Source organism: Microtus ochrogaster, chromosome 10, assembly GCF_000317375.1.
Source record: "Microtus ochrogaster isolate Prairie Vole_2 chromosome 10, MicOch1.0, whole genome shotgun sequence".
NCBI lineage: Eukaryota > Metazoa > Chordata > Mammalia > Rodentia > Cricetidae > Microtus > Microtus ochrogaster.
In genome coordinates, this window is record NC_022016.1 from 12,616,225 (window position 1) to 12,637,063 (window position 20,839).

General features: G+C 37.0%; 1 protein-coding gene across 3 annotated transcripts in view; it reads left to right on the plus strand.

Moving 5' to 3' along the window:
- Kdm4c (lysine demethylase 4C) overlaps positions 1 to 9,025 on the plus strand; it is a 169,069-nt gene extending 160,044 nt beyond the window's left edge. For all 3 annotated transcript variants that reach the window (XM_005352661.3, XM_026782063.1, XM_026782064.1), the window contains 2 exons: positions 3,601 to 3,693; positions 8,019 to 9,025. In XM_005352661.3, coding sequence (XP_005352718.1) covers positions 3,601 to 3,693; positions 8,019 to 8,195 — 270 coding nt within the window. In that variant the 3' untranslated portion in view covers positions 8,196 to 9,025. The remainder of the gene's footprint in view (positions 1 to 3,600; positions 3,694 to 8,018) is intronic.
- The last annotated feature ends 11,814 nt before the right edge of the window (positions 9,026 to 20,839 follow it).

Consider the following 20,839-nt stretch of genomic DNA (forward strand, 5'->3'; position numbering starts at 1 on the left):
GTAGGCTGGTTTTCTTTGCTTTATGTTTAAAAACCACCTGTAAGTGAGTATATGTGATAATTGTCTTTCTGCATCTGAATTGCCTCACTCAAAATAATGTTATCTAGCTCTATCCATTTTCCTGCAGAATTCAAGATGTTTTGTTATATTTTCTGCTGTGTAGTACTCCATTGTATAAATGTACCACATTTTCCTTATCCATTCTTCGGTCAAGGGGCATTTAGGTTGTTTTCAGGTTCTGGCTATGACAAACAAAGTTGCTATGAACATAGTTGAGCACATGTCCTTGTGGCATGATTGAACATCCTTTGGCTATATACCCAAAAGTGATATTGCTGGGTCTTGAGGAAAGTTGTTTCCTAATTTTCTGAGAAATCACCACAGTGACATCCAAAGGGGATGTAACAGTTTGCATTCCCACCAGCAATGCAGGGGTGTTTCCTTTCCCCCACAATCTCTCCAACATAAGTTGTCATCAGTGTTTTTGATCTTGACCATTCTTATAGGAGTAAGATGGAATCTCAGAGTTGTTTTGATTTGCATTTCTCTGATGACTAAAGATGTTGAACATGTCCTTAAAGTGTCTTTCAGCCATCTTAGATTCCTCTGTTGAGAGTTCTCTGTTTAGGTGTGTACTCATTTTTTTTTTATTGGATTATTTGTTCTTTTGATGACACATTTCTTGAGTTCTTTGTATATTCTGGAGATCAGACCTTTGTCTGATGTGGGGTTAGTGAATATCTTTTCACATTCTGTAGGCTGTCGTTTGGTCTTGTTGACTGTGTCCTTTGCTTTACAGAAGCTTTTCATTACTAAGAAAGAGAATTACAGACCAATCTCACTCATGAACATTGATACAAAAATTCTATAAATTACCGGCAAATCAAATCCAAGAACACATCAGAATCATCCACCATAGTCAAGTTGGCTTCATCCCACAGATGCAGGGATAGTTCAACATAAGAAAATTTGTCAACGTAATCCACCATATTAACAAACTGAAAAATAAAAACCATACGATCATCTCATTAGATGCCGAAATTGCTTGTGACAAAATACAACATCACTTCATGATAAAGGTCTTGGAGAGAGCAGGTATACAAGGAACATGCCTAAACATAATAAATGCAATATACAGCAAGCCAGCAGCCAACAACAAACTAAATGGAGAGAAACTCCTAGAGATTCCACTGAAATCAGGAACAAGACAAGGTTGTCCATTCTCTTAATATCTATTCAACATAGTTCTTGAGGTCCTAGCTAAAGCTGTAAGACACCAAAAGGAGATCAAGGAGATACAAATCGGAAAAGAAATCAAATTCTCACTGTTTACTTTGATATGATGGTTTACATAAGAAGTCCCAAAAAAATCTACCAAGAAACTTCTACATCTCATAAACATTTTCAGTAATGTAGCAGGATACAAGACTAACTCAAAGAAACCAGTAGCCCTCCTGTACAGAGATGATAAAAGGGCAGGGGAAGAAATCAGAAAAATGATACCCTTCACAATAGACACAAATAGCATACAATATTTCAGAGTAACTCTAACCAAACAAGTGGAAGAGTTGTATGACAAGAACTTTAAATCTTTAAAGAAAGAAATTGAAGAAGACAACAGAAAGTGGAAAGATCTCCCATGCTCTTGGGTAGGTAGAATTAACATAGTAAAAATGGCAATCTTACCAAAAGCAATCTACAGATTCAATGCAATGCCCATCAAAATCTCAGCAAAATTTTTCACAGACTTCGAAATAACAGTACTCAACTTCATCTGGAAAAGCAAAAAACCCAAAATAGCCAAAACATTCCTGTACAATAAAAGAACTTCTGGAGGCATCACAATCCTTGACTTCAAACTCTACTACAGAGCTACAGTACTGAAAACAGCCTGGTATTGGCATAAAGACAGACAGGAGGACCAATGGAACTTAATAGAAGACCCAGATATTAATCCACATACCTTCGAACACCTGATTTTTGACAAAGAAGCAAAAAATATCAAATGGAGCCAGGCGGTGGTGGCGCACGCCTTTAATCCCAGCACTCGGGAGGCAGAGGCAGGCAGATCTCTGTGAGTTCGAGGCCAGCCTGGACTACAAGAGCTAGTTCCAGGACAGGAACCAAAAAGCTATGGAGAAACCCTGTCTCGAAAAAAAAAAAATCAAATGGAAAAAAGGAAGCATATTTAGCAAATGGTGCTGGCATAACTGGATATCAACATGTAGGAGAATGAAAATAGACCCATATCTATGCACCATGCACAAAGACCTCAATATAAAGCCACCCACACTGAACCTTATAGAAGAGAAAGTGGAAAGTACACTTGAACACAATCGCACAGGAGATTACTTTCTAAATATAACCCCAGCAGCACAGACACTGAGAGAAACAATTAATAAATGGGACCTCCTGAAACTAAAACTACTTTTTAAAGTTAGCATGCAAAGTAATGGATTCATTTTGCCACTTTATGGAAACATGCCATTTTGTTCTTACTTGCTCCCCTATCCCTGTCTTCTCTTTTTTCCCCTACATCCACCAAAGAACCCCCTTCTGATCTTATATCTTATTAATTTTTTACCCTTTCTCCCCCATTCTCCCATTCCTTTAAGATACCCTCTTTATCTCTTATAGTTCCCTTTCAGCTTTATCAACACACACACACACACCAATCAAAAATGAATTTAAATGTTGGATATTCAATATTTGTCTGCCTGAGTCTGGGTTTCTTCGTTTAACACAATAATGTTCAGTTTCACCCATTCTCCTAGAAATGACACAATTTTACTTTGTTTATAATGAATAAATTCCTTTCTATGTGCTTACCCCCTTTCTTTGTTTACTGGTGTATATCTAATGTGGTTCCATTTCATCACTATTTTGAATGGTTCACAAACATGGATGTGCAAGTATCTCTGTGGAATGTTGACTTAGTCTTTCAGAGATGCACTCAGGAATGGTGTGATAGACCATATGATAGTTCTGTTTTTAGATTTGTAAGGAACCTCTATACTACTTTCCAAAGTAGCTGTAGCAGTTTAGAGTTCTACCTGCAGAATATAAGGGTTTTACATTCGCCACATCCACACCAGCACTTCTGTTTTTGTTGTTGTTGTTGTTGTTTGCTGCTAATAACCATTCCAATTGAACAAGAATCTCGGAGTTGTTTGAATTTCTGCTTTCTTATACCTCAGAATATTGAACAATTTTTTAAATTATTTATTGAGCATTTTTATTTGTTATGAGGCAGTCTATTCGCTAGCCCTTTTACTGACCAGATGATTGTGGGGAGGCTTTTGGTCTGGGTTAGTTTGGTTTGGTTTTTGTTTATTTCTCAGAAATCATCTGATCAGCCCTCATTTTCTTCTTTAGTTTTGGGGATGATAAAGATTTCATAGCTCATATTTCAAGTCTGTCCTGTTTAACATTAGTTGGATAAGAGAAAATGCTTTTCCAACTTCCCTGACTTTGGCTGGTTCTGTATTTGCTATCTTACAGTCCTTTACTCCTTTTTTTTTTCATATTTAATTGAAACTCCTGAGAAAAGGTCAGTACTCTTGGTTTTACTAAATAACACAATGCCTTATGTTTCTTTAGGTTGAATTTGAAGATGGATCCCAGATAGCAATGAAGAGAGAAGACATATACACTTTAGATGAAGAGTTACCCAAGAGGGTAAAGGCTCGCTTTGTAAGTGCTAATGACAATTGCTACTTTGGGGCCCCCAATGAAATTCCCATGCTCTCTATGCTTTCCCAATTCCAGAAGAAATCAACCTTGGGATTTTGATTAATTTTGAAGAAAGCCTAAGTAATTTTTCCCTTGTTGTAACCTGTTGAATGCAAGTCTCCGCTTAGACAGAAAGAGGAAAACCAGTGCGCACATGGCTTATTTTTCTTCTAATGAAATCAAATAAACAAACAGTTCTTTGTGTTAAAATTTATTGACACACAATTATGGTCATTAAACTTGTTCTTTGTCCCTCTGGGGACAAACAAATATGAAGGTATTCACTCTTAGTGGGAACTATGTTAAAAGGAAGTATTCAGCAGTAGATTTAAGAGAGTCAGCATTAGCAAATGATAGTAACCTTATCATGTATTGTTGAAGTTCTGTGTCTCACGCTCAGTGATGCTTCTTTCCAAACTCTCACTTGGAAAACAACAAAGCAAAGCCAGAATATTAGTAGTTAGAAAACTAAAAGAGGTATAATAAATACACACACATACACACATATACTTGGGTATACTTTCAAGTCCACTGCATGCCACTAAATAAGTAAACAAGGATGACTTAAAGTCTGATTTTTTAAAATATGTATTTTATAATACTGTAGGTTCCATACTATTGTACTATAGCCCAAAATGAAGTCTATTTTACTCATTTAGACTCTTATCTGTATGCTTCCTGAAATGATAAATTGTAATAGAGAAGTTAATTTTTCTGAGTAAATTTAACTCTCTTTCATCCATTCTTATGATTATGTCCTCTTACAGTACAATGACAGAGTTATGATAGGTTGGTTAGTTATTTTGGAAAACCAAGGGCTTTTATAAGTGGAAAATTGAGTATTTTCTTCTTCTTTTGTTGGGTGAGATCCTGATGACAGGGAACCCAAAGCAGGTGAGTTCTCTTTCAGCAGCACTTCCAGAGGAAGGACTTTAAAAATTCAGGAGTGGGGGGAGGGGGAGGGAAATGGGAGGCAGGGAGGAGGCGGAAATTTTTAATTAAAAAATAAATAAATAGAAAATTAAAAATAAATCCCAGCACTCGGGAGGCAGAGGCAGGCGGATCTCTGTGAGTTCGAGACCAGCCTGGTCTACAGAGCTAGTGCCAGGACAGGCTCCAAAGCCACAGAGAAACCCTGTCTCGAAAAACAAACAAAAAAAAAAATATAAAAAAATAAAAAAATTCAGGTTAAGAGAAGAGACATTGTCAGTACTGCTGTTTACCCAATGGGAGACCTGCACACCCTGAGAACATTTTAATTTAAAAAAAGAACAAGAGGCTCTTTCCCCCTCAACTGATATACTTTTCCACCTGGGGAGACAAATCTTATTGGAAAGCTCATTGATAGAAGATATTTTATGGTTAGAGAATATTTTTGGCTTGACGAAGATTGATAAGCAGCTGTTATCATTGAGAGTTGACTTTTTAGTGACTTTTTCTCCCTCGAATTCTTCTGGCTTGGAGGGATATGTTTTAAAAGAGTCAGCCAGCCACTGATGACAGTGCTGGATTGTTTTCTACTGTCTTCAAAATAGCCCATTACCTTTTATTGTCTCATAAAGTAACCATGGTGACCATTGCATAATTAACTAGACCTCCTGGTAAATTGACTTTACTATTGTGTTTAAGAGGCTGACTTCTGCTGTTTCTGCACAGTGGCAGTAGATGTTTTATTTCCTCATTTGATTACATTAACACTTATAAAAGTGAAATATAAGTCAGAGGAAGCGCTTTTCAAGAGTTACTAAAACAATGTTTCCTCCTGATGACAAAAAGACAACCAATGCACAACTTCTAAATTTCCTTCCCAAGTGAAATATGGTACTTTCTATGGAACCTATAGATAGTCTGGCACTCTGTATAACTGCTTCATGAGATGGTGGGCAGAAAATATACACAGCTGCCAACCTGAACCATTTTCAGTTTCCAGGCTTTCTCATGTCTGCTCAGTTCTTTTTCTCGTCATTGTTTTCACAATGGACCCTTTTGTTTTCAACTCCTAAGAGTCTGTCTACTTTGTTGCCAACATAAGATATGTGTGTTGCTATCTTTAGAAAAAAATCATACTCCTGACGTGAACCAGTGGAAAACATATTCTAGATGCCAAAACAGTATTGAATCAGGAACTAAAATTGGTGTTTTAGTATAGACTCTAGGTTTGGTCTTTACCTGAGTATCTCAGCGATAACCTATACTTTTCACTAAGCACTTACCAAGCAGTAGGTAAGTTTCACACCTATTACTTTGTATTGGTACATACAACATTTGATTTATAGTTGCTAATATCCTTTACCTTAAGGAACACGTGGTGGGATGAATGTTGCCTATCCCTGCATTCATTTTCACAGGAACGTCCAGCTTTCGTGTAGCAGAGACTCTTCTATGGTAGGAAAAGTATCCCAGACCCAGTGCCAGTAAAATGAGGCCCAGAATGTAAATTTTAATCTTTTCAGAGAAGGAAGTAGGATTTGTTAGGTTGTAAAAGTCTGGCCTTAGGAATGTGCAAATTATATTGAGGATAGGTAAAAAATGAAAAGATTACATACAGGTACCCCCTCTGTAATCATTTAACTAGTGTTTTTCGAAAGCTTTTTTTCTAGTGGTTTAGTGGGAGATAGATTGGGACTGCTGCATTTATTGCAGTGATTCAGAAGGAGAAATGGGAGATCATGCATACAGAATCATGACTGCTTCAGATATATAGAAGAGACCTCCTGACTGGATAGGGATAAGAGGGATCCACAGTGCCATTAAATTTTTGACGGATAACTAGACAGATGAGCATGGTATTCGCATTTAGGAAATTTAAGAAGGGCAATGATGGTGGAAGAAGTCCTTGAGTTCTATTTTAAACAGACTATATAGAGAGCACCTGAAGCAGACGGTCTGAAGTGCATACTTTGCAGGGTTCTCGTAGGTCCTGATGCAAGAAATCTAAGTCAGTGAGAAAAACAATCATCATCTTTGTATTGTAGTAGGTGCAGGTGCTGAAGCAAAGACTATAGTGCAGAGCCCCCAGGTGAATAGATAGTTAAGACAGTACAACCCTGGAACATCAAAAATGAGCAAACAGGTGGTCAGTGAGGTAGCTAAGCAACAGAAAACTGCTATAGGAATTAGAAACTAAAGATTACCCACACTAGCTTTAAGAAAGTAGGGAGGGGACAAAGGAACAAGAAATAGAATTCAGGGGCTGGAGAGACTGGCTCAGGGGTTAAGAGCACTGCCTATTCTTCCAGAGGTTCTGAGTTCAATTCCCAGCCAACCACATGGTGGCTCATAACCATCTATAATGAGATCTGATGTCCTCTTCTGGCATGCAAGCATGCCTGCATGGAGAATACTGTATGTGCAATAAATAAATCTTAATAAAAAAGAAAGGAAGGAAGGAAGAAAGAAAGAAAGAAAGAAAGAAAGAAAGAAAGAAAGAAAGAAAGAAAGAGAAAGAAGTAGAATTCAGAATTAATTAAGAATGACTGTTGACCTCCCCACCAAAAAATGTTTGGGCAGAAGCCAAGTAGAGATTAAGACTAAGAAAGCAATGTAAAACCTACAACTCCCATTCTAAAGGAAATTACAGATTGTTCTGGAGCAACCTTGCTTGGTCATGACTCAGAATATAGATTTAGTGTAACTAAAATTCCATATTACATCATGGAACCAGCTTCATGGAGTTTTATGGTTTTTCAGAATACATAAAAGTTATGGGCAAGTTTAAAATAACATGAGTACATAAGAGAAGTATGTAGCAAGATGGGAGAAGCTCTGCTATAGGTCCAAGATGCTATCTGATGTCATAGTTAGCTTTTGGATTGGTGGGAGCTAGTGGTGTGCTAAGTTAATAGATTCCCTAAAGTTTTAATCTGTGAATTGCAAGATATTACTTTCAACACAAGGGGCAAGGTGTGCCTGTTCTGAAAGGCTACAACAAGTGATTGGCCTTTAGGCCTGCAGCGTTCTAATCTCTCTGCAGTTATTATTTAAATTCTAATCAGTCCATCAGTGTCTAGAAACCTAGCTTTCTTTTAGGAGTTTTCATTTACAGCCAATACAAAATGAGACTTTAATTTTGTTTTTGTTTGGGAAAACACCTTGAGGGTAGAGAAATTAAGAAAAATGGAGTCATAAATCTAGCCATATGGCCTGTATGAGAATGAGCTGTTGAGCAAGAATAAAAATCTATGAGTATGTTTCCTTCTACCCTATGACAGATCTGACCTCAGCTGACAGAACCAGATTTGTGTCCAGTGTTTCTGTGGTCAGTAATAATATACTTTTGCGTTTAGTCCACAGCCTCTGACATGCGATTCGAAGACACGTTTTATGGGACAGATGTAATCCAAGGTGAGAGAAAGAGGCAAAGAGTGCTGAGCTCCAGACTTAAGAATGAGTATGTGGATGACCCTGTATATCGCACTTTCCTGAAGAGTTCTTTCCAGAAGAAGTGTCAGAAGAGACAGTAATTGATAAACTACTGCAGCAGAGACAGCTCAGAGCAGCTCAGACCTGAAGAGGGAAGACAGAGGGACACTCTTGGGTATGCACTGAGACGGGTGACTGGGTGTTTCTCTGGCATTAGTAATAGATAATAAGGCTTCCAGAGTTTTGGTTGCCAAACAACAAGGAAGACATTGATTCTGTATCTGATCACTCCCTCAGACATATATTTGACCCCAAAGAATATTCCTAAATGAAAGGAAATAACAGTGAATGGCCCACTAGATAGAATTCATGCCAGAGAAGAGGGGTTACCTCTCTGTAGCTCAGGTCCCTCCTCAGGGAACATATATGGAGGCTCCTCTTCCCCAGCTCCTTTTAGTGGAAGCTTCGTCACCCAAGAGGGAGGGTGATAATTTATGTGTTTTCCACAGTCAGGGAAAAACTCTCACATTTGTTTTAAGTGGCAGTTTTTAATAAAGCATTTTTAAAACACAAATGGCATGAATGGTAATGGGATTTACCTATGTGCTATCTGTATTCCCCTGTACAGAATGTTTCCATTTTTTATATTATTACTTTTGATTGTGTCTGAAAACTGAGTTGGCCTTTGTAAGAGGAAAATTTTTGCTCTTGAAGAGGAATTCATATGAAGTCTATGGGAATTTTATATATTTACAGAGGAAAAATCTGAGTATGATATTTTGAACACTTCACAATTCCTGTTCTGAATAAGATATTTATAAAATATATATTTCTCTCATTATGTGTTTATAAAATTTAGAATTTAAATAAATATACTTAAATGCATAGTTTTGAACTAATGTAATATGATTTTTCTTTGCAAAACAGCCTGGAAATGTACTAGTATTTAAAAATTAAAATCTGTTTTCTCCTGTCCTGTCTTCTGTCTTGGCTTATTTGTCCATGTTTAAGCCAGTAGATAAATGAGCTTTGGGGCAGGTATGGTGCTTCATACACCTGATCTCAACCCTTGAGAGACTGTTGTCTGTTTCCTCTAAATTGAAACATGCCTTCCATGAGGGAAAGTGCTGCTCATGAAACTCCAAAGGTAGACAGAAAGCCATATGTCTAGGAGAGCAGAAACTGGAATTATTCTCAAAGGCCCCTTATCAGCTTCATAGGTAAAGAGATCCTTGGCAAGGAGACTTTGACCAACCAAGATGCAAAGGAGAGCATCTCAGGATTATCTGCCTGTAAACTGTGCAGAGAGCTCTAGTATTTCAGCTTTTCGATTATATGGCTGCTTTTGAGATATCACTTTCTCATAAGGGAACTCCTCACTCATTCCTTAAAAACTTCAATAAAAACGCATTGGTTCAAAAAAAAAAATCTCATTGGTTCACCAAATTGTATACATTGGTCTGTTGTGAGTTCCCTTTCTGGGATGAATAGGTATGGATGGTAGGTGTGTACATGACGTGAGTGGGTATGGTAGGTGTGCCTGTTGCATCTTCCCAGGAAAATCACACAACAGGCTGAGGCAGGATGATTTAAGTTCAAGTCCAGTCTATGCTATGGGAAAAACTCCATCTCAGAATCAAAGCCTGAGAAAAACACGTGCTATTGGGGAACTCTCAAGATAGTTTGTGACACAGGCTTTTCAGGCCCTTCTTTCATAGCTGAGCACCTTCATGCAGGCATCACTGAAGATAAATTATCATCAACATGTCCCCAATACCAGCTGGTGTGGTCCTCACTTTTAGACCATTAATGATCTGAGTCCTTTCAGTTATGAATCACTAGTTACCCAAAGTTTTTTGGCCCCTTCACTGGAAGGAACGTTGAGAGTTTCAAGTTATCCCCTTCATTTTACAAATGAGTACACATTTCCATTTGCCTGCTGCAAATTAGTTTGCTTTATAGGTCTTAAAGTTGGCTGTGGTGAACTTGTCTTGAGCTAGTTCACAGCTACTTTCTGTGACTCTCAATAGGGTAGGCCAGGTATAGTCTCACAATAACAATAGACACAGGAGAGCAGGTAGGCCCAAATAAAGTTCCTTTCAAACCTATGTGAAAAGTCTACATGGACAAAATCCCAGAATCATAGATTGATGGAAAATTTAACTATTTCAGGGTAAATAGTGCAATGTCTCCTATTACTGGGAAGAGTGAAGTACCAAACAAGCAGTGACAGGCACAACTATAGCAGTGTTTATTTTCTGGAGTGACTCTTGGGAAAGCCCACCAACCTAATTTCACAGGGACTGCCACACCACCTTTTCTGCTAGTATAATATCATTTAATTTTATAAGGTTGCCAAGCTTGAGTTTTCTGGTTTTAGGTTTTAAATCAAACAGACTTCACAATAGACCAGAAGAGTAAGCCTGTGTAAGCTAGTAAGAGGAATTAGTCTAAGTAGCATCATTTATTCTGTAACAGATAATTTGCTTATCAGCAAGGTTTCTGATTGGCTGCCACAGGGAGAAAATGTGCAGAGACTTATGTGATCTCGGACATAGCTGTTCTCTATGCTCTCATTTAAGTAATGTTCATTCCTATAACCAAGAACAACTGTATATTGCCTTTGCAGAGTCCTGGCCACAGATAGACTTGCCATGGAGAACTGCACTTTTGTTCACTGTGTTCTTCATAAACAGTTATTAGCTCTGTCTCTAGACAGAACATCCAAGCTTTTCATATACTGTATGACACTTCAATTATAATTTTAATTTTTGCGCATTACATTAACTATGTTCAGTGTGTACATGTAGCACAAAATCAGTTAAACTTTTAACAGTTTATAAATTCTACTGTAACACTAATTGTAAGACCTTTCTCTGGTGGTTAGTGTGTACATGTAGCACAATATCAGTTAAACTCCTAACAATTTATAAATTCTACTGTAACACTAATTGTGTGTGGTTAAGAGCTTAAGTAAAGCTGGTTGGCATATTTCACAATATTTAATTTTTTGTGTGCTTGAAATGAGGACAGTGTGATCATTGTCAACTGAATTTTTCTATTTCATCCAACTAGAAAGAAGCTGAGACAAAATATCCACTGAAATACCACATGACTTCTCAGAATATTTTATAAATTCTTACTAGTTAGAGACACAGAGGACAAAATTATGTAGGAGGAAATGGGAGATGTACTGTGGCACTGGGTGTTCCTTTTGCTTTTCAATAAAAGAGATCTGAACTAAAATAGTCTTCTAAGCGTTAAGATATAAGCAAGCTCCCAAACTCAAAGGTACCAGTAATGCTAAGGTATTTTCAATACACTGCTACTTGCAAGACTCGCTTGACTGCAAAGTTTCTGAGAATTCAATGCTTGTTCAGTTCTTTAAAATGTCACATTCTCTCTCACTCAAGAACTTGGAGACATGTTTACCACTCTAGCTTCGTGAACATGGGAGAGTGGAGCCTAAAATTGAAGCAGACTAAAGTCTCATGCAAAAATCCAACTTTATTCAGAGCATCAGACAAACTATACTTTGAGGGTTAAGAAGAATCATAGAATAAAGTATACAATCACAAGGACAAACAAGCTTTAAAAGGAGAGAAGCAACTAGAATTCCTACCCAGATATGCTACAACAATGACCAACATGGCACAATACCCTAACAGTGCAGTAGCAGCATATATAATTTGGCAGTAACCAACAGCTCTCTAATAAGTTAGGCCCATTTAACAAGAGGGAAGCCGGGGGGCTGGAGAGATGGCTCAGAGATTAAGAGCAGCAACCACATGGTGGCTCACAGCCACCTGTAATGAGATCTGGTGCCCTCTTCTGGCCTGTAAGCGTACAGATAGACAGAACACTGTATACATAATTAATAAATAAATAAATCTTAAGAAAAAGAAAAGAGGGAAGCCATGCCTGATACTGGAAACCTGGCCAACTACCAGTGGCTAATGAAATCTTGGATCTGAAGACCCTACGATCACTATTTTACTAAACAAGCAAAATACGTAACTACATTTGATGTATTTTTGTTATACGGATAACTAGTTCTCACCTCTCATCAGGGAAACTTCTCTTTGCACAAATGGATATCATTACAGAAAACTACAATGAAAATACAGAGTTGTGGAGCCCAGTCCCAACTGATAACATCTACAACAGTACTTTTTCACCTAAGGCTTAAGAATCATTACAGAAGAAAGAGAAAAGTTGTAACAGCCAGAAGAGGAAGTTTGCGTCTTCTAGTACTGTAGAAGCTACAACCATAAACTGTCACCAGCATGACTGCCTAAACATGAGTTCAACAAAGTTGACAACTCTAGATAGAGTGATATGGAAGAAGAAGACTGCCTAAACATGAGTTCAACAAAGTTGACAACTCTAGATAGAGTGATATGGAAGAAGAAGACTGCCTAAACATGAGTTCAACAAAGTTGGCAACTCTAGATAGAGTAATATGGAAGGAGAAAGTCTCATGAAGACTCAATCCTATATAAAGAGCTGCTGACATGAGGAATGCTGAGAACAGAAGTCTTCCTATGACAGAGTGTACCAAGTGGATATGTAATACCAAATCATCAGCTAAAAGAAAATATGCCTACAAATAACATTATAGACAGAAATATATTTGATTATATATATAATACATTATATTTAAGTATATATTTAATACATTTCATGTCATGTACAATATGATGGTTGAGTTTTATTTAAAGAAAAGTCTTAAGTTTGAGTTGGGGGTACATACATGAGGGGTTGAATGGAAGAAAGGGAAGGTGAGAAGATATACATTATGATTTCCCCAATATGAAATATACTGTTTTAAATGAGCAGACGAGCTTTTTAGCAGCCATCATGTACTATAGGCAACAAATGTTTCCTGAGATACCTTTTTTCAGAATTGAAACTATTGTATGCTCTGAATACCAGTAGTTTTATTGGATAAAGATTTCTACTTTAGAAACACAGTGATAGTGGTTTTATTATAAAAAAACAATAACTTCAAATATTTTCTTATCCCATCATTCTTCAGTATGTAAATATCAAGTTAATATATTTTTTGATTGCAATTGAGTTAGAATGCTTGATTTTTTTAAGACTTTAAATTACATGTATTTATGTGAGTATGTGTCCATGCACCTGATTGTAGGTACTTGAGGAAGCCAGAAAGGAGAGTCAGATTCCTTACAGATGGTTGTGAGCCACCCAGTGTGGGCAATAGGAACTGAACTCAGGCCTTCTGAAAATGCAAGTTCTTGTGACTACAGAACAATCTTTCTTCACGACAAGAATATTTTATTTTAAAAATTGCCATTTGAAGATTTGAGTTGCATTGCATTAAAAGATGTTTGTCTTAGTTAGGGTTACTATTGCTATGCAGAGACACTGAACCTGCCAACTCTTATAAAGATAACATTTATTTGGAGTGACTTGCTTATTGTTCCAGAGGTTCATTCCATTATCCTCATGACAGGGAACATGGCATCATGCAGGCAGACATGGTACTGGAGCTGCTACATCTTGACAGAGGCTACAGGAAGTTGACTGACTGTTACACTGAGTGAAGCTTGGGGAAAAGACCTCAAAGCCCACCCACACAGTGACACTTCCTCTAACAAGACCACACCTAATCCAACAAAGTCAAATTTAATAAATAGTGCCACTCCATTTTTGAGCCATTTTCTTTTAAAACACCACAATTTTTAAATGGTTTTATCTTGTAATTAAAACAGGATTTCCAAGAATTTCTGAAATAGCTCTAAAAATGTCTGTACCATTTTGTACTATCTATTTATGAAAAATGGCATTCTCACCAGTGGTAATAGAAAAATCAAATTACTGGTCAAGTCTAAAACTTAAGCGTCAGAACATCATCCACAAATGAGGCTGTATGAGATTTCTGAGAGCTTGTGAAAAACTCCAGAGAAGAGTCTTATAACCTAGGCTCCTTCTTCTTGTAATGTGCTTTCATGCCCTCCAGTGTATAGCAATAGGAGTGGGTTTTACTTTAGATTACCCACTATCTAACCTACACCATTATTCACAATGAGGTTTCCAAGCAGGAGTTGTCCTCGTGACTGATTACAGACCAAACTCATGTGACCTTGAACTTGTGACTGTAAGCAACTTGAGCTGAAATATACTTTGTTCCCATGACATTGCTTAACCCTCAGAATGCCCTCAGAATGTTTGATTCCCTGAATAAAATTAACTATGGCCTGAGATTTTAGTCTGCCTAAATTTAGGCTCCACTCTCCCAAGTTCGGACCATGAAATAAAGTGGTAACAGTTAAGGGTGCTCCATATTATATAGTAACAAATATTCACACATGGTTTTAATTCATTATGTAATGATAAGCAAATCCATCTCAATAGCATGAAAATCTGCTTTCATCTTTAATAAATAGTATAGATATTATATGTATACTTCAGAACTGTTTTAAAATTTCTTGATTTATTAACAACAAATGTTTGACTTAAATATACTACTTATTTTGTGCTTGTGGGGTTCACCAACAAACATAATCATGAATGAAAAGCGTTTAAGAAGAAATTCTATATTACAGCTTCAAAAATAGAATTAAAAAGGCTGCTGAGAAAATATATTAGAAATAAGGTAAAGACATTGTTGAGGAGCATTTGGAAGTGGTAGTGTTTTATGCACTAATTGCTTTTGTATTATTGTGGGGTAATATTTCACATAAACATTTGACATAAAGGGTTGAATTTGCAAATGATTTCAATCTGTCATAGGAGAAAGGGCATTGCAGAAAGAAACAGCTCTCAGCACAGTAGTCAGGAAACAAAAAGAAAAACTGTATTTGTTGTCTTTTATTTCCTTTCCATTCCAACTGTGCCCCAGGATTTGGGATATTGCTGCTGATAATCAGAATGGCTATTACTTAATCATTTCTTCAAAGGACCCCAAACACAGAGATATGCTTTATTAATCTCCTTCTTATAAAGTTGACAGTCAAAAATGTGATAAAGCTCAGGGTGCTGATGTAAAGGACAGCGAAGCTAAAAGTTATCTTTCTGAGTTATTTGTTTATTTGAACTAGATTTTAAAGCTGAGGATTCATATACTGTTCTCGCATTACAATTACTGTAAAGAAGTGAATATATATCTATTTACCCCTGCTGAACACTGATGCTATACTAAAGTAACATTTCCACTAGGTTAGCTTAGTAAGCCAATGAGTGTATTGGATTTCATTAATCTCACTGGGTGAGAATAAGAACATTACCACAATTTTTGAGCCAATTTTTTATAAGTGATTTTATTGAGCTATATATTTTTCTCTGCTCCCCTCCCTTCCTCTCCCATCCCCTTCAACCCTCTTCTATGCTCTCCATGCTCCAAATTTACTCAGGGGATTTTATCTTCTTTTACTTTCCATGTAGACTAGATCCATGAATTTCTTTCTTAGGGTCCTCGTTGTTGTCTAGGTTCTCTGGGATTTTGATTTATAGGCTTTTTTTTTTTTTTGCCTTATGCCTAAAACCCACTTAAGAGTGAGTATATATGATATTTGTCTTTTTTGGTCTAGGTTACCTCACACAATATGATGTTTTCTAGATCCATCTATTTGCCCTCAAATTTCAAGATGTCTTTATTTTTTCTGCTGTGTAGTACTCCATTGTGTAAATGTACCACATTTTCCTTATCCATTCTTTGATCAAGGGTCATGTAGGTAGTTTTCAGGTTCTGGCTATGACAAAAATGCTGCTATGAACTCAGATGATCACATGTCCTTGTGGTACGATTGAATATCCTTTGGGTATATACCCAGAAGTGGTATTGCTATGTCTTAAGAAAGGGTGTTTCCTAATTTTTTGAGAAATTGCCATACTTATATCCAAAGGGGCTGTACCACCTTGAATTCCCTCCAGCAATGCAGCAGTGTTGCCTTTACCCCACAACCTCTCCAACATAAGTTGTCATTAGTGTTTTTAGTCTTGGATATCTTACGGTTGTAAGATGAAATCTCAGAGTTGTTTTTATTTGCATTTCTTTGATGACTAAGGATGTTGAACATTTCCTTAAGTGTCTCTTACCCATTTGAGATTCTTCTGCTGACAATTCTCTGCTTAGATCTGTACTCCATTTTTGAAATTGGATTATCTGTTCTTCTGATGACCAATTTCTTGAGTTCTTTGTATATTTTGGAGACCAAACCTCTGTCTGTGGGGTTGGTGAAGATTTTTTTCCCATTTTGTAGGCTGCCATTTTGTCTTGTTGACTGTGTTCTTTGCTTCACAGAAGCTTCTCAGTTTCAGAAGGTTCCATTTACTAATTGTTTCTTTCAGTGTCTGTGAAACAGTGGTTATATTTAGGAATTGGTCTCCTGTGCAAATGCATTCAAGTGTACTTTCTACTTTCTCTTTTAAGAGGTTCTGTGTGACTGGCTTTATGTTGAGGTCTTTGATCCATTTGAACTTGAGTTTTGTGCATAGTGATACATGAGTCTTTTCTTTCTTCTATATGTTGATATCCAGTTATGCCAGCACCATTTGTTAAATGTACTTTCTTTTTTTTCCATTTTATATTTTTGCTTCTTTGTCAAAAATCAGGTGTTTGAAGGTCTGTGGATTAATATCTGGGTCTTTGATTCGCTTCCATTGGTCCTCTTGTCTGTTTTTATGCCAATACCAGGCTGTTTTCAGTACTGTAGCTCTGTAATAGAGTTTGAAGTCGGGGATTGTGATGCTTCCAGAAGTTTCTTTATTGTACAGGATTGTTTTGGCTATCCTGGGTTTTTTGCTTTTCCATATGAAGTTGAGTACCAATCCTTTAAGGACTGTGAAGAATTTTACTGGGATTTTGATGGGCATTGTGTTGAATCTGTAGATTGCTTTTGGTAAGATTGCCATTTTTACTATGTTAATTCTACCTACCCAAGAGCATGGGAGATCTTTCCACTTTATGGTGTCTTCAATTTTTTTCCAAAGATTTAATGTTCTTGTCATGCAAGTCTTCCACTTGTTTGTCAGTTACTCTGAGCTATTTTATGCTATTTGTGGCTATTGTGAAGGGTGATGATTTTCTGATTTCTTTCTCAGCCCATTTATCATCTGTGTAAAGGAGAGTTACTAATTTTTTGAGTTAATCTTGTATCCTGCTACATTACTGAAAGTGCTTATGAGTTGTAGAAGTTCCTTAGTAGAATTTCTGGGGTCACTTATGGAAACTCTGTCATCAGCAAATAGTGAAAATTTGATGATTTCTTTTTCGATTTATATCTTCTTGATCTCCTTTTGGTGTCTTATTGCTCTAGCTAGGACCTCAAGAACTATATTGAATAGATATTGAGAGAATGGACAACCTTGTCTTGTTCCTGATTTCAGTGGAATCGCTGAGAGTTGCTCTCCATGTAGTTTGGTCTCAGCTATTGTTTTGCTGTATATTGCCTTTATTATGTTTAGGTATGTTCCTTGTATCCCTGCTCTCTCCAAGACCTTTATCACGAAGTGATGTTTTATTTTGTTGAAAGCTTTTTCAGCATCTAATGAGATGATCATATGGTTTAGAAACAGAAGGATCATTGCCAAACTCTTTATGGGGCTACAATTACCATGATAACCAAACCACAGAAAGATATTACTTAGAAAGAGAATTACAGGCCAATCTCACTCATGAACATTGATAAAAAAAAATACTAAATACAATATTGTCAAATAGAATCAAAGAACACATCAGAACCATCATCACCATGATCAATTCAGCTTCATCCCAGAGATGCAGGTATGGTTCAACATATGAAAATCTGTCAGCATAATCCACCTTATAAAGAAACAGAAAAATGCAAACCATATGATCATCTAATGTGTTAAACCCTTATTTGAAAACAGTAGCTTGTTTTGCTTGGAAGAGTAGGATGTAATCTAGGAGGTATTATGGCAGGGAACCTGCTGTGGTCAACATTCCTTATACTAAGCTACAGATTGATTGCTTATTTCACAATAGTGATTCTTGGACAATTGTGTTTGTTCAATTTGAAGGCCAGATAAAAATATTTTGTCAGCTGATTCATTGCTGCAGTTCACACAACTACATTCTTTTATTTTCCCTAAAGTTTTAGCATAAGATCCCTTCAAGGATTCTGTTAGTTTTTACAAATGGTTCGTTCAGTGGAAGAGCAGTATATGTTGTGCTGAAGGACATGTAGTGCTACTTAACCATCCTCAGCTCAAATATAGCTGTTGCTATAGTGTTTCAGCATTTTGCAGATAAGGTATTTTTGAGCTGCAAGCTGTTGCTAAAGTGTTTCAGCATTTTGCAGATAAGGTATTTATCTATATACTAATAGTATATTTTTAATTTTCTTCAAGTCCTAGAAACTGTCCCATGTACTAGGACATGCAATAAGCAAGTTAAAATGTTATTCTAGCAAATTCAAAATGTCATACAACAAAGAAAGTTGCTATGCTTTGTAGGGCATATTAGAGTGCATTCAAATCTTCCTGGTTCACTGGCTGAAGGTAAGGCTTTAGCTGAGAAGCTTATAAGACTAATCACTTTATCTCAGGTTGAGCTTGCTCTGTATCATCAAAAGTTATAAGTTTAAGAAAACAACTTGGGCAAAGAAAACCAGCCTACAAATCACAATCCCAGAGATCCAAGACAACAATGAGGACCCTAAGAAAGATGTATGTGGATCTAATCTACATGGGAAGTAGGAAAAGACAAGATCTCCCGAGTATTGGGAGAATGGGGACCATGGGAGAAGGTTGAAGGGAAGGGGAGAGTCAGGGAGGATAGCGGAGAAAAATGTATAGCTCAATAAAATCGATACAAAAATTTTATGTCAAAAAAAAAAAGAAACAACTTAGATTAACAAGAGAATTTACTTGCCAAATTTTTAAGCAATGGGATAAATGCTCACAGTTTTTACCTGTACCTCATCTGGGAGTAAATCCCTGAGGACTACTTCTCAATAATTATGGCAATTAGATATTACTCATATTGCAGAGTTTGGCAAACTAAGATATGTTCATGTGACAATTGATTCATATTCAGGATTCTTGATGGCCACTGCACAAACTGGACAAGCCACTAAACATGTAATAATTCACTGCTTAAAATGCTTCTCATATATGTCAACCAAAAAATATCATAAAGACAGATAATGGGTTTGGATATGTTAGTAAAGCATTTCAGCAATTGATGCAGGAGGATTGTCTGTATTCTGTCAATCATGTTTTAAATAAATGCTGATTGGCCAGGCAAGAAGTATAGGCAGGTCATCCAGACAGGAAGTAAAGCAGGGTGATGAGAACAGAATTCTAGGAAGGAGGAAGCCCATTCCTCCCAGTCCTGCCCAGATCACTGAATAAGCAGGATGTGACCTGTCCCACTGAAAAAGGTACCGAGCCATGTGGCTAACATCGATAAGAATAATGGGCTATATAAATTATAAGAGCTAATACAAAGACTGAACTAAAGGACCAATCAGTTTATAACCTAATGTAGACTCTGTGTGATTTTCTTTGGAGCTTACTGGCTGTGGGAACTGGGCAGGACCGAAACCCCAACAAGCAGGCCCTCATGTTACAAGCAATTTGTTCCCAATGGAATATCAAGCCTAAGATAGGTATTCCTTACAATCCTCTTTGACTATTGTCTACCAATATAAAATACCTCCATCAGAACTTGTTATCTCTCTTAATTATAGTTTGTAATTAACTTCTAAGATGTGGACTTCCAAGAGTCTTTTTCATATATCCCTATTTTGATTAACCCACTCCTTATCTTCTTTTCCCCTTTCCTATGTAAACCTTTAACCCATGTTAAAAGTTGTTAAATCAGATTCAAAAACATCAAAATAGATTTCTATATGGATTTTTTATATATGCCTCCTTTTGGTTAGCATTCTCCCTACAACTGGGCAGTAGTGGCATACACCTTTAATCCCAGCACTTGGGAGGCAGAGGCATGAGGACCTCTGTGAATTTGAGGACATCCTGGTCTAGCTCCTAGCTCAAGGACAGGCACCAATGCTACACAGAGAAACCCTGTCTTGGAAAAAACAACAACAACAAAAAGGAAACTAGACAAAACAAAACAAAAATTCTCCCTACTCCTTGAGTATCTCCATACTCCCATCTTCATCCCAATTTAAGATTTTACATTCTGTGGTTTTTCCTATGTTCTACTCTTCCTTCTCCCGTAACAAACTCCCTAATAGCCCCTTTCTAGTTTTCTGGCTTCTATATATATTTGAAGTTAAAGACACAAATTCTTTTTATTTATTTAATTTTTTTTCATTCAAAAAAATCCCACTTCCTTGCCTCCTCCCATTCCCCTCCAGCTCCCCCACTTACCCTCCTCCCTTCCCCTCCAGTCTTAAGAGAGGGCAGGGTATCCTGCCCTGTGGGAAGTCCAAGGCTCAATACACAAATTCTTGAAAGCAAAATCTGCTTGCAAAAAAGAACATGTGGATTTGTCTTTCTTAGTCTGAATTGCCTCACTAAGCAAAACTATTTTTCAGTTTCTTTCATACATTTGCCTAGAATTTTCCTTAATTTACTTTACTTTATACACAAAGAAAATTCCATTATTTTTTGTATGTGTGACATTTTCCTTTTCCATTCATCTCGATGGACATCTAGGTTGATTCCATTTCCTATCTATTTTGAACAGATAAAGAATGAAGATGAATATACAAGCCGGGCGGTGGTGGCGCACGCCTTTAATCCCAGCACTCGGGAGGCAGAGGCAGGCGGATCTCTGTGAGTT